The sequence below is a fragment of the Rosa chinensis genome, chromosome 3, assembly GCF_002994745.2.
Source record: "Rosa chinensis cultivar Old Blush chromosome 3, RchiOBHm-V2, whole genome shotgun sequence".
Taxonomy (NCBI): domain Eukaryota; kingdom Viridiplantae; phylum Streptophyta; class Magnoliopsida; order Rosales; family Rosaceae; genus Rosa; species Rosa chinensis.
This window is the reverse complement of record NC_037090.1, coordinates 28,680,695-28,695,608: the sequence shown is the minus strand read 5'-3', so window position 1 is coordinate 28,695,608 and position 14,914 is coordinate 28,680,695. Positions and strand designations below refer to the sequence as shown.

Below are 14,914 nucleotides of genomic sequence, written 5' to 3'. Positions count from 1 at the left end.
AATGACTCTTTTGCCCTTCAGTTTAATGTATATAGAAAATGCTCAAGTTTTAATTTGTTCGGGGAGCTTCGATTGAATATAATCAAAACCACGAAGTCTCCACCTTTTTCGGGAAGCATCTGTGAAAGCCGAATTCAACTTTTACACTGTGAAAAGCAGTTTTGTTCCTTATGTTTGATAAGATTCATTGTTTTAAATATTTAACTATGCTTTCCTTCTTTCACAATGATAGGGAAACTAACACTGAACCACCAACATCATCAATGGAGATCATCAGTAAGGAGAAGAATGACTGATCTGCCAGACCACTTTTTGTAAAAACATAACTAGAGGAAGCAACTTTTTGGACATCCTCCACAACATCTATACTGATGTCGATGTTACTAGGACATGATCTACTTCATCTTTTGTTATAAAAAAACTTAATCTTTAACAAATGATCACGTCAACTATATTTTCTATGCTTTTAAATTTAGTCCTTAAAACATTGTATTAGCTCCAAAACTCACGGCAAGGCACAATTTCTAGTCTATTCTAATGATGATCCACATGAGGTGACGTTAGAAAATTTACCTCCGCTCGTCTCATCAGAACCTATAGAAAAGAGCTAGCTTTCTCTCTCTTTTTCTTTCGTTTTTTTTTTTTTTTGTTCCTCTGGTTGTATCACGGATCATAAACCATGGCGAACTATTCCATTTCTGCTTTTAGTTATTTGTTTAATAAAATGTTTATCCCTAATAACATAAGAAATAGCGATATACTTTAATTTGGATTTGCATCCCTATAATAACAAAAGGCAGAAAAGAGCCAACTTTCATTTACATGCTACTTTAGGCAATTAGAGATGGACATTTTAACAATCACAACTATGATTACTATTCCCATTCCGCAGAGCTGTACAGAAAAATTGCACATCATATATGATGATCAAGTTAGTCAAGTTAGCAGTCAGGAACTACAGGATGCGTAACAGCCATTCTTGATTCAAGCAGCCTGTGGTTCTCTGCTCTTGTTCTATGTACCAACATGGAAGTGGAGTGAGTATCACGTAGCTTGCTTCGAGAGTCTTCTTCCCTTGCTTTTCCTTTCAATAATTCTGTAAATTGATGACAGAATTTCAATTAACCAAGTTGCATGAATTTCATGTAGACATTGACTAAAACAAAAATCTTGCTTATTAATTTCAAGAGCACAGGAATATATTACAGGTAAATGGAAAACAAATTTACATACATATATTATTTATTTATTTATAATATACCCAAAATGGAAAAGGAGCAGTTATGAGATATAGCTAGGTTAAGCATACTTCATCAAGGGCCGCTTAGTGGACTGAACTAATTTTCTATTTCTCCACATCACAAAATGAAAAATCACCGCCATGGAAAACAGATATACGAAATGGCTCACCTAGCAATACTGTAAATTCAATTACTTTAAAAAAGGGGTCGCTGTGCACACCACAGCTCCCACAACTATTGGATTTAATTCTGGTATAACTGAACCTTATGACCATCAATAATTTAGTTATTTCAGATGGCTCTCGGCTATAAAATTGGCTTGTGGCTCAAGGGAAGTCTGTTGTAAGCAGCAATTATTACTAGTCAAAGTAGATTTTTCAGAAACTATAGAGAAAGCTCCTTTCATGTGTGGTTTGAGAAATTTGGCAACAATAACTTGGCAAGGACTTCTTAAAAACCACATAATATTCTTACTTCATGATTTGTTTGTTTTGTTTTGCTTAGATTGTTTTGTTCATGTACTGTAATTCAAACACAAGGTTTGGAAATGTCAAGATATATAAATCAGTTGTAGTAAGTTCACATTTTTAGTTTGCAACACGTGAACCAAGTAAAAAGGATACAAGAATCCATCCTACATGTCTTTCACAATCTAGGATTAATTTAACCAAGTAACTTGCATAACCAGTGATAAGCCCTAAACTAGAATATTAGAATGAGATCAATTACTCTGTTGAGCCATCAGGAAACAAGCACCAACAGTACTGTATTGGAACTGGATAATTCATGTTGATTGGTAAAAGCAAAGCATAGGTTCAAAATAAATAGAATTATAGTCAAAGAAATGTCTGCATACCGATTCTTTCATTTATAATAGAAGCATATTCAGTTCCACCACTTTTCTGTGCAAAATAGGATATATCGAGATACATTTGGCTTGAAGGTCGTACTCTAGCATCCACCATCCACTGCAATACCTGCAGAGAAACACCAGTTGAGAATTAATGTATATAACTATATAAGCATAAAGGATGGTAATATGAAACTTCCATCAGCGTTGATAGCCACAAGTATCATTCTCCCTAATCCCTATAGAAGCAAACAAAGGTACATTATGCATGCAAATCACAAAGAATTGGTGGTTTATTTTAAAGCTCAGAGCTTCAGTTGTCAATCAGGGTGCTTCAGCCAACCGTTCAACTGGTAGTTACCCATATTCATAACTTGCAGATTAATCTCCATAAAGAGAAAGTTTCAATGGCTGAGTTGACACCAGCGTGAGCAGATAATGAAAGATTAGTCGTAATTTAAATTCTGTAACTACTAAAACAATAAGGAGCCTCAATGTATAACCTGCATAAAGCAGATTAATCTCCATAAAGAGAAAGTTTCAATGGCTGAGTTGACACCAGCGTGAGCAGATAATGAAAGATTAGTCGTAATTTAAATTCTGTAACTACTAAAACAATAAGGAGCCTCAATGTATAACCTGCATAAATTAGGCAACAGCACTATCAACTAAGAATTAGGTATTCCCTCAGTATTACTTATATAGACTTGGATTTTTCGCCATCATGTCATTTCTGTGAATAAGGAAAATAGCTAGTGCAAACTACTGCTGCAGAACTTCAAAAAATCAGAAATTGGAAATTGGACTTGTCAGTTACCTCAATATATTTCCTCCAACTTCCAACAGACAAAAGATTCTTCAACAAAATTGAGTAAGTATCAAAGTTGATATCACCATTGGATGCAATTATCTTGTAGAACAACTGTACAGTGAGAAAGAGAGGAGACAGAGAGAGTGAGTTAAAATTGACAGCAATAACGACAAATAACCCACAGATAATCAAAAGCTGCTGTTATATGCATATTGTTCAAAATGCAATGACTTCATTAAAAAAGGAATGTGTTGCTAACATAAATTTGCAATGTGCTGATTAAAAAAAAAAAAAAAAAAACATACATAAATAAATCTTTATAGTAGTGTGGTATGGTAACATTTAGCCATTAAATATTGGAAAATGCGAAGGTACCTTCATCATAGCCTCTGTCTTTCCGCTTCTTCCCATAATCTGCAGAAGCTGATTCTTAAGCCCGACTGAAAGTCTAGGGAATGAGGGCTCTATTACCTTAATCAATTGAATTGTTGTTCTCCAATCTTGTAATCTTCATTCAAATTTCAATTATCAGTTTCTTATCAAGAATAGATGAAAGGGGATATGCCAAAAGCATAGAAGCTATAATACTTCAGTGAATTAATTTTGAATAATTGCAAACAGGGCATAAAACTGAAGCAGTCAGAAGTGGACCAACATATCAATCAAACTCGGTTCAGTGCACTATCATAACGACAACCCAAGCAATATATAACAAATTCCTTAGTAAATACATCTGTTCATATATTTATATGGTGACTGAAGGAAACACACAGAAGTCAATGCCTAAGTTTTCATGATAGGCTACAGAATTGATGCATAGTGGATCAAACAAGGAAAGCACTCTATTCGGGAATATCTTACAAATAAATATACTAAGTATAAGAATATAGTATTTTATCTAACCTAGTTAAGACTATCTCAGTTGCAATATATTGAAGTATTGTAAGTTGTTAGCTTACTCGCTAACATTGAATAGACAAGTGTAATCGTTGAAATATAGTGCCAAGTCACTCATCAAAATCGTTAAATCCAGACAAATGAGACATCACTTTGTCCCTATCACCTCAAAATCATTTGTTCCACATATGCACTTGTGGTACAACCTTGGCCAGAAAAGCATTTCAACACTACTGCAACTGTCTCATGGATTACACATGAAACACAGTCTTCCACATTTCGTGATGTATCAACTAAGAGTAGCTATCACATCATACAATGCTGTCTATTATATAAGAGTACTATTTCCATATATCAAAGCTACAAATAAATAGGCACACAAGCTAATTTTTTTTTTTTTTTTTTTTTCAGAAGAGTTTCAATGTTTAACTAAAACCTCTGCAAAACAGAACTCCATGCTCTGCAAGGTAATGTTGTATCAGGCACCAGAAAGAGGTTTCTTCTGAACTTGTCATGTTTCCATATTTTGGCCACTCTAACCTTACATTCTAGACTTAGGACGTGGAAGAGACTAAATGGCATCAAAATCAATAGGATTATCCATATACCATTTACTTGTTTTTTGTTAAGAGAAAAGAAAGAAAGAAAAGAAAGTGATATCTATGGAAGCGCTTATTACTATCACATAGATGGATAGAAATGAGAAAATCAGTCCAACAGAAGAATATAGACATGTATCCAAGTTATGACCAGGTACCAATTAACAATAATAGGGGAAAACCGAAAAAAAAAAAAAAAGAAACAAAAAAAAAAAGAGTGCAACTCACAAGCTACAAGCCGAAACCATTTCAAAGAAAATGGCATCATTGAAAGGAATTTCTTTTTCTCTCATGAGTTCTGCCAGAAAAAGAACTCTAGAGGGATGGCCTCCTTTGTTAAAAGCTCTCATCAGAGCTGAACATGCGATAGCATCTGGTTGGATGCCATTTATTTCCATTTCTTGAAATAGCTCACAAGCCTTTTCCCAATTCTCTGATATACAAAGAAAAGAATTAGTTCCAGAGGTACTCCATCCTATCAGTGTCCAGTGTCCAAGTACATCGGTATAACTCAAAATCTTACCTGCAGCACTATATGCATGTAACATTGCAGTATATGTAACTACATCAGGAGGACATCCAGCCATCTTCATTGAGTTGAATACAGATTCCGCTTCCGTAAGTTGGCCCTGCATTTTTGTAATGAAGAAATGTTAGACAATAATATATGACATGTGTCACAACTCACAAGTAACAAATAATCTAAAATGGCAACTTGATTAAAAAACAAAAAAAAAAGAATAAGAAATAAGAAAAGAAAAAGAAAAATTGCCTTCTTGTTGTAGGCACAGAGCACAGATGAGTAGACTTCTTTGGACATAGGAATTTTCAAATCCACCATTTCATCAAAAAAGGTTAGTGCCTCACTGTATTTTGACATCTTACAACAACCACTTATCAACACATTGTAAGTAACAGAATCCGATTTCACTTTCTTCTTTCTCATAGATTGATACAAGTTTATAGCTTTCTCATGTTCTCCCAAATTCATATAGCTCCCAATAGCCGAATTATAGGCAATTGTGTTCAATTCAATGCCTCGTAGCTTGGCTGCTGAAAGTATGGCATCAATTTTCACCTTCTGGCCACATTGTCCGCAAGCAGCCAAAAGGGTACATATTGAGACAATGTTTGGATGAATTCCATTTTGCTCCATCTCACGCAAGACCTTAACAGCTTCGGCTAATAAACCACTGGATCCATAGGCATTAATCAGTGTGTTGTAGCTCACAAGGTTTGGCTTCAAGTGGTTGGCCTTCATCCTGTCAAAAACTTCCCTAGCCTTCTTAGGATGTCGTGATCTTCCATAAGCATTGAGTAGAGATGTATAAGACACAACATCTGGCCGAAAACTACTTTTCTTCATCTCATTAAATACTGATGCCGCCTCTGTGCACATCCCATGTGAAGCATATGCACCTAATAGTGCATTATAGGAAACAATGTTAGGTTTTAGCCCTTCTGCAAGAATTGTATTAAATACGGCTGTGCAGTTGTCTATCTGCCCGCTCACAGAATACAAATGAATGATGCTGGTGAATGTTACGATGTCAGGGCGACATTCTGCTCCCTTATCTCTCATGGAATTGAAAATATCAATGGCTTTCCCATACTGTCCAAGCTTCACTAGGCAATATATAACAATATTGAGGGTCGTTGTGTCTGGACGGATATTTGTTCCCTTCATAAGTTCAAAATAAGATAAAGCTTTTGAATATTGAGCCCCAGTTTTGTATGCAGATAAAACAATATTGTGAGTCACAAGATCAGGTCCAACTCCATTATCTGTCATTTTCTTGCAAACTTTTAAAGCTTCTCTCCAATTTCCACTAGATCCACATGCATTGATCAAGTTGTTATATGTTGACCGACTAGGAGGGATCTGCACATACAAAGATAGGTCATGAAAATCTCTTCAAGATGTGATGTCAATTAATAAAGATCAATATTACTTGACATTGGATCAAAGGAATACCACTCATCGTGAATATTCTTCATCAGTCATAACTATAATACCCAGACCATAATTACAATAAAGTTTGCATGCACTTGAGCAATATCTGATTCAACCAGCACAGAATCTTGGATTCATAAAGATATATGTCACTGGATGTGGTCCATCATATAAATTTTCAAAGGAAGCTCAGTATGATAGGAGGAAGGAATGAAAGTTAAATGATAAAGCAATTAAATCAAGTGCCATTCAGCAAGCTTTGAATGTCAACAAGTTGAGACATGACTCAATTTTTATGGACTGTGTGGACTCTAAGATAGTCCTTTCAAATCAGAATTTGGAAGGGATCCAATGGTAAGATGCCAGTAGTAATTGCAATTGCAATAGTAACATAAAAGGGGTATATGGCAACTTGAGCAATCAGAAGTGGAGACATAACTAAATCAAAATCCAATCTAAAATTCAAAGCAGTGAACTACGTAAATGACCCAGAGCAACATTAAGCATTCAATACAATATGATTCTCAATGCGACCAATACTATCATGCAAACCATAAGTTAATTACTGCAATAACCCCCTTCCGAAAAGAAAACAGAATGAGTGGTCATTTCATGTGATACTACACACATTTTCTACCATGCTTCATTTGAGAAGTCAAAGACAAAAGAAAGTTGCTCACATCAAATCACACCCACTAAGATTGTTTAGGGAAGAGGAATACAAAAATTACACACAGCAGCACGCAGCATGTCATCCATAATGTTCATGGCCCAGCGCCATTGACCTGCTCGACCATGTGCATTGATAAGAGCATTGTAGGACTCAGCATCAGGCTTGCACCTACCATAAGTTCATTGTGCCAATATTACTTGTTATTGTTTGTCAGAAAATACATAGGGAAAGCTTACAAAAGATCGAATTTAGAAGCTCAAAAATTCTTTGTTTCTCTCTATGTTCTTTGTACGTTTGGCTTCATGGACGGCAATAGGAGCACTTGATTATTGTGAGAGAACCACAACACTATGTCTGTTGTTTAGTCAATACTTTTCACATTTTCTCTTATAAATTTTGTATCCTTCCTCTTATCTTCACCTAATCGAAAACTTTAACCAAAGGGAGAAAACAAGAGTGTACCTCCATTCTTGCATTTCGAAAAACAAGCCGCGAGCTTGATCAACAAGATTATGCCTGGCGTGCAATCTGATCAACATGTTATAAATATCAGTGCGAGCACAGTAGTTCTTGAGGGTCTTCATCCACCGGAACACTTGCATACAGTGCTCCACCGACCCCCTCGCCGTCATTTCCTGCAAATTTGAAGCCAAAACAATTTCCAACCTCACAAACCCAATCGCAAACACATACAAACAATTCTCACCAAGAATGGCGAAGCTTACTCTAATTAGGATGGGGAAGTTCTTCCTGGCGAAGCGTCCGACCCATCGATTGAGCACGCCGTCAATGTCGTCACCGCGACGGAGCTGATAGACCCGATGGACGACGTCGGAGACGGCCCAGTCCTTCTGGAAACGCTCCGTTTCGACGCGTAAGCGGTGGTGTTTGGGGATGTCTCGCTTCCTGAAGCCGCCGATATGAGTGGAGAGGTGGTGAGTGCCGCTGTCGTAGTCGACGGAGACGTGCTTCTTCTCCTTGAATGCTGCTGAGTCGGTCTTCTTCTTGTTGTTGTTGTTGGGCTTGTTGCAGAGAATTCGGGTCTTGGACTGCGGAAGGTGGAGGAGGGGTGGCTGGGATACTAGAGTGGCCATTGGGATTGTGTGCATGGATGGTTTAAACAGAGGCGGCCATTAGAGGAGAGGAGAAGGAAACAGCTGAGCCAGACTCGGATAAAATGGCACTGTTTAATAATAAATAGTAGATTATCAATGAGATCACATATTTATTATCACCGCCGTGTATACAAGAATTTTCGTTTATGCATAACCCATTGTTGTTAGCTAACAATAAGACAGTTTTGAATCTAAGCCACCAAAGTTATATTGTTCGGACACTTAACTCACTATTAATAATCATATTAATTTGCGAAAAAATTATATGCATCAATTTTTTTTTTTTTATTGAAAGTGTGAGGGTACATGTCACAAAAAAAAAAGGAATGGACTTGGGTGCGTTCTTATGCAAGGTGGTCAAGTCGTGGCTTACGACTCGAGGCAATTGAAACCTCATGAAAGAAATTACCGCACACACGACTTAGAGTTAGCTACAGTTGTGTTCGCGTTGAAGATTTGGAGATGTTACTTATACGGCACACAATTTGAGGTTTACTCAAATCATAAGAGCCTGAAGTACATTTTCACTCAACGAGATCTAAACTTGAGACAAAGGAGGTGGGTGGAGTATTTGAAGATTACGAGTTCAATCTATTGTACCACCCAGGGAAAGAAAATGTGGTAGCAGACGCGCTAAGTCGAAAATCGAGGAGCATGATGTCGTGCATTTTCCTATCTGGTAGGGAGGCTCTGGAGACATTAGAAGATTTTTGCTTAGACTTGCAGGGGGCAAATCCTCAAATGGTTCTTGCAAGTTTAACCATGAAACTGCAACTCATAAGATACATGGAGGAAAGTTAATGGAACGACCTTCAGACCCATATGATTTGGGCACAAATTTACACTGGTGAAGCAATTGGTGAATGAAAGGTAGGAAACGATGGGTGTGTTAGATATAAGGGTCGAATGGTTGTTCCTAATGATGACCATGTTAGGAGAATGATACTAGATGAGGCATATCATACCTGTTTCACCATGCTTCCTGGAAGTACGAAGATGTACCAGGACATGAAGAGGCAATTCTGGTGGTGAGGAATGAAGAACGACATCGCAAAGCACGTTGCTCAATGTTCGATATGTCAACAAGTTAAGGCTGAGCACCGACTCCCAACGGGACCATTACAACCATTACCTGTTGCGGAGTGGAAGTGGGACCACATCACCATGGATTTTGTCACTGGGTTACCTCGGACAATCAAAGGGCATGACGGGATTTGGGTGATAGTTGACAGATTAACTAAGTCAACACACTTCATTCCTGTCAAGATGAATTCACCAGTGACTTACTTTGCTGAACTATATGTCGACACAATAATCAAGCTGCATGGAATACCGAAGTCGATCATTTCTGATCGGGACACTCACTTCACATCTAGATTGTGGAGGAAACTTCAAGAAGAACTTAACACTGAACTAAACTTGAGTTCAACATATCATCCACAATCAGATGGACAATCTGAGAGAACTATTCAGATTCTTGAGGATATGTTGCGAGCATGTATGGTAGATTTTGGGGAAAAGTGGCATGATCGAATGCCTACCGCTCGCGGAATTCGCTTACAACAATAGTTTTTAGAAGAGTATTGGTATGGCGCCATTTGAAGCACTTTATGGGCGACCATGTAGGGCCCCAACTTGTTGGGCGGACACCGAAGAAAGAATTTTGTTAGGTCCTGATTTGATAAAAGAAACATCCGAGAAAATTCAGATAATTAAGGAGAGACTGAGAACAGCCCACAGTAGGCAGAAATCATATGCAGATATGCGAAGGAGACCCTTTGAGTTTGAGAAGGGAGACTATGTGTACCTAAATGTTAGCCCCCAAAAAGGGATTAGTCGATTTGGGGTCAAGGGAAAGTTAGCACCAAGGTACGTGGGACCATTTCAAATAGCTCAGAGAATTGGTCATGTGGCGTATAAGGTTAATTTACCTCTGCAACTAGAGCATATACACAACGTGTTTCATGTGTCTCAATTAAAGAAAAGTTCACCGGAAGCTCATCAAGTTCTAGCATGGATGGATTAGCCACTACATAGTGATGCAACATATGAAGAATGACCTACGATCATACTAGCTCGGAGTACCAAGAAATTAAGGAACCGCGTAGTCCCCTTGGTGAAGGTCCAATGGATTCATCATGGAAAAGAAGAAGCAACATGGGAGCTCGAGTCCGAGATGCGAGAGAAGTATCCACACCTCTTTTGACAACCAGGTAAATTTCGAGGACGAAATTTCTTTTAAGGAGGGGAGAATGTGAGCCCCCGTAATATTTCTTTTGCTTTTAGCACATATATTTCGCGCATAAGAATTTTTTTTTTTTTAGGCAATTAGGAAATAAGCCGTGATTAATTTATAGGTTTAGACGAAATATATGGTTTTAGAAGTGTTGGGGTGTTGAGAAATTCGATAAGGAAATAAGGATTGGAAGTTGGATTTAATGTTTGTATATTTGGCTTACAAATAGGTTAGAATTATAGTGAAAAATCAGATTAAGGCCCAAAGCCCATATGGAATGACAATTTTTTCATTTCTCGTTTTAAGTATATATAGGAACTAAACCACACCCAAACCAAACCCTAGCCTCATTTTCACTTCAGCTCTCTCTCTCTCTAACTTCTCGCCGGAAAATGCCAAAACCTCCAAATTTTGTTCTTTTCTTCTCCTCTACCCATATCCGAGCATGATATCATGAGATCAAGCCTCAAAGCCATGAAATCTCTCAAACCCGAAGGCAAACTAGAAGGGTTTTCAAGATTTCTCCGTTCATAGGTTAATTTGAGGTGAGATTCTTCATTCTAGGCTTGAATCCGAGTTCCTATTATGTTTTGGGTAAGGATTTAGCAACATGCAAGTATAAATTTCAGATTATTTGGAGATATCTCCAAGTTCATAGTCATAATCAAAGGAAGAAGAGAAAAATCGTCATCTTTGGGTAAGATTCCATACCCTAGCCTCGAAATTATGGGTTTATTGGTAAGATGGTGATTTGCATGTTGGTTTTATGTAGAGGTAGAGTGTTGTCAAAGGAGCCAAGGAGGTGATCGAATGAGTTTTTGGTGAAATCCAAAGGGTAAGGTTCGTGGGATGAAGAATAGCCTTCAGTCTTACAATTTCGACAATTTTTATGGAGTAAATTGGTTTTTGATGAGGGTGGATTGTTCACTTTTGTTTGCATGTTGTTTTTGGTTTACAAATGATGTTTCATGGTGAAGAGTGAGAAGAAAAAAGAGGAAGAAAAAGCAAAAGAGTTATTTTAATTAATTGGAAAAGGGGAAAATGGAGAAAAGAAATATTGGAAACTTATTGGTATTAAATTCTATTTAAAGGAGGGTTTGACCCAAACAGAAAATAATTAAAAAAAAGAGGAGTATAGTTTTGGCATGAATCAATTGGACTTAAAAAGGTGAAAGTGGAAAAGAAAGAATTACGAAGGAAAAACAATAAAGGTTAATTCGACTATTTTCGGAGAAATGATAAATTGAGAAACAATTGTTGGAGAATAAATTAGTATTAATTGGATGAGTTATTACTTTCCGAAAGGTTAGTCAAGAGAAGATTATTTGACTAAAGGTCAAATCAGAGACAAAGGTGAGTCAAGGAGAAATAAAAGGAATTATTCTAAGATTTCTTTCCAAGATTTGGTTTTGATTTTGAAAGGAGAATGCTTGCTTAAGGAAAGTCTTTCATTCTAGTGAAGTTGCCTATTTAGAATTTGGGGTCTTTGACCCAAAGCACCAAAATAAGAAAAAAATCATCCCACTTACCCCAGCAAGAGTTTTTTTATTCCCAATAACCCGATTTAAAATAAAATGACGATATTACCCTCGACCTAATTAAAAAACTACCATGTGCCACCATCATTCTCCTCTCTCTCTCTCTCTCTCTCTCTCTCTCTCTCTCTCTCTCTCTCTCTCTCTCTCTCTCTCTCTCTCTCTCTCTCTCTCTCTCATCCCACTCTGATCCAGTGACATATCTCTCTCTCCCTGTCGCCGTCTCCGATCGATGGACCTCCGCCGTCTTCTGTCTCTGATCTACTACTGGACACTGATGTCAGTGAGTCCGAGAGCTACAGTAGATGCAGCCCCGATGTGAGGGAGTCTGAGAGCTGTAGTAGCTTCTTGTGCCGGAGATTTGATGCAGCAGGCGCTTCCAGCTCGATGAAGTTATTTTCGCAACCGGCTGCCGGGAGTTTCTATGTTCAGGCGCGTCAAGATTGGAGACGGATGCGGAGATTGGAGACGGTCGGAATTTGCAGGTGATGGTGAGAAGATTGGTGGCGTCATCGTTCACGGTTGAACTCCGATTGGGTCGATGGTGTCGTTCACGGTTGAACTCAGATTGGGTGCCCAGAGCTTTTTCTAGTTTTTTTTTTTTTAAGTAACGGGACGGAAGGAAAGAAAAACAAGTTTTAAATGGCTATTGGCCCCCTAATAGACGTCTATTAGGGGGCAATAGACGTCTATTGGAGGGCAATAAACGTCTATTGGATTTCTTAGTTTTTTTCTTTAAACAAAGTTTTATTTGCTGAGATTAATTCTCATTCTAGCGACTGAAAGTCCTATTGAGGGGCAATACATGGCTGATAGTCGTCTATTGGGGGGCAATAAACGTCTATTAGGGGGCAATAGACGTCTATTGGAGGCAAAAAAACTTTCCGGTGAGATTTTCAGCAAATTCCGGTGGGCGGCAGCCGGTGACCGGAATCCGGCGAAAGTTGACCGGATTCCGGGGGCCGGTGACAGGATTCCGGCGAAGTCTCTCATGGTTTCTCTCTCTTCCATTTTTTTTTTCTCTCTCTAAGTAACAAAGGGGTGAGGGTAAAAATGGTATTAAAAAAAATTAAAAAACAAAAAAAAAATCTTAATGGGGTATTAGGGAAGACCTCCTTATAGTGTTTTGGGTAAGAGAGAATTAAAAAAACTTAATGGGGTAAGTGGGAAAAAAATCTCTAAAAATGGTGTAAATGGACAAAAACCCTAGAATTTATGGGTATTAGATAGCCTCAATTTAATTAACGGGATTATTAGATGCGCGAAATATTGATTACCTAAGTAATATTAAAAAGGAATGATTGTTAACGGTTTAATTATTCAATCAAGGACTCGAGTTCATGTAGGAAACTTTAGCGAGGCGGACCAAAGTGGGGACACGCCTATTACATCTAGGTAGGGTGAGCTGTCCCTTTCATGTTAGTGGCATTTACTGTGTGTATATGCTTATATATATATATTGTTGCGTGAAAAATCCTGCATTGTTTTTGGTTGTCATTGTTGATGCCTCGAGATAAATGTTTCCTTAATTGTTGTTGATATTTAATTGTTGAGATAAAATCCAAGGCTAGACATGCTTGTATATCAGAGATATGTTTATTTAGTGACTTGAGAGTGATAGGAGCTATGCTTCCTACGGTGTCGAAACCGTGAACCTCCGGAGGGGCGATATGACCATATGTCGTGTCGAGCCCGTGTCACCTTAGTAGTGTACGTAGGGAATCGACAGTGACATCATATGGCATTTGACCAGTAAATGAACACTCTCGTTACCCATAGCCTATAAGGAAAGTAGATTATGAATATTGATGGAATTAGGCTATGATTGGTAGTTGGCCTGGTTTACCGAGGTTTCAGTCACTGGGAAAGTTGGAAACCCTGCAGGTAAGTATCTCTGAGCTCAGACTTGGTGTTAGCATATTGCATATGATTTCTGAAAAATATGATGAATATTTTGGTTTCCTTGATTTGAATCGTTTTTACAACGAGCGCATATATATGTATATGTATGTTTTTGTATCGTATTTTCAAACCTAGCATCAGTTGGGTCGGCCCCTATTGGGCTAGCGAGGATGAATTGCTCACCCCTACATTTCAGGTAATAAACAACCAACTGTGGAGGAGCTGGACTGGGAGCTAGTGACGTGGCAGTGTTCGTGTTTCGGTGTTGTTTCCAAGAATCCTGTTTTCAACTTGGTATTTCCATTTCTCGATCGCATTTCCTGCTTTCAATAAATGAGCTTTATCAAACTCTGAGAGGCTCGCACTGGGCTATAAAGCCCATTTCTTACCTTAAAGGCACACCTACTAAGTACGAGAAAGTGTTCCGGGAATAAGAGTTGGAGAAGGAAAGGGTGAGGGAAAACCTCAACTATTTGAGGGTCAAACAAAGAGGAAGTCGATCTCTATGAACGAATGGTGTGTTTCGTGAAAGGAATTGAAGGTGGCAACCTATAACTGAAAGGGTTAGAGGGTGGATATCGTTTGGGTCCGAGGAAGGAAATAATGGGAAGTGTAGGGGATCGAAATTGTGCTTCTAGTTTATCGTCTAACTACACAGTGTTACAACTATACCGCTTACTACGTGCTCGATAGGTATGTCTACAAATTTAGTACTTGTTCATAGCTAATGACAAAAAAAAAATGCATGTTTTACACTCTAGGATAGCACGGGACTAGATGATTTCCTCGCCAATGTTATTGGTAATGAAAGGTGCGTCGAAAGTGTGTTGCTTCAAATTTGAAGTTCTTGTGAGCGAAGCGTAAGGACAAGTGCAGAGATTTTGAAATGCGTTCTCCAACTCAAGTTATTCTAGCTAGGTACTTCAATTGGGATGCTTTGGAAACACTTCCATATTTTAGTTTAGTAACTTAATTTGCAACAAGCTGAAGATGCAGTGGAAGTGTTGAACGATACAGGAGGTGTTAGGGCCCAATTTGATCAAAACTTTACTAAGCTTAGTTACTTGTGAGGTTGAGACTAGTCCAATAGCATACTCATTA

At 38.1% G+C, this 14,914-nt stretch overlaps 1 protein-coding gene across 1 annotated transcript; it reads right to left on the bottom strand.

Annotated features, from left to right (window-relative positions):
• Nucleotides 1-758: 758 nt before the first annotated feature.
• On the bottom strand, nt 759-8,233 carry LOC112195023 (pentatricopeptide repeat-containing protein At2g41720). Its single transcript, XM_024335314.2, has 10 exons — nt 7,751-8,233; nt 7,488-7,660; nt 7,088-7,193; nt 5,171-6,280; nt 4,922-5,027; nt 4,627-4,831; nt 3,278-3,410; nt 2,909-3,013; nt 2,098-2,218; nt 759-1,096 (listed from the first exon to the last, which is right to left on the bottom strand). Exons 1-10 carry the CDS (start codon nt 8,132-8,134, stop codon nt 942-944), a joined length of 2,598 nt encoding a protein of 865 aa, XP_024191082.1. The 5' UTR covers nt 8,135-8,233; the 3' UTR covers nt 759-941.
• Nucleotides 8,234-14,914: the final 6,681 nt, after the last annotated feature.

Bases quoted from the DNA above. Each gene is read 5' to 3' on its own strand.
- LOC112195023 (XM_024335314.2), bottom strand. From the start codon at position 8,134: ATGCACACAATCCCAATGGCCACTCTAGTATCCCAGCCACCCCTCCTC. The intron at 4,832-4,921 runs GTAAGATTTTGA...TTTGTATATCAG, and splicing joins ACATGCATATAGTGCTGCAG to AGAATTGGGAAAAGGCTTGT. The intron at 3,014-3,277 runs GTACCTTCGCAT...CTCACTGTACAG, and splicing joins AGACAGAGGCTATGATGAAG to TTGTTCTACAAGATAATTGC.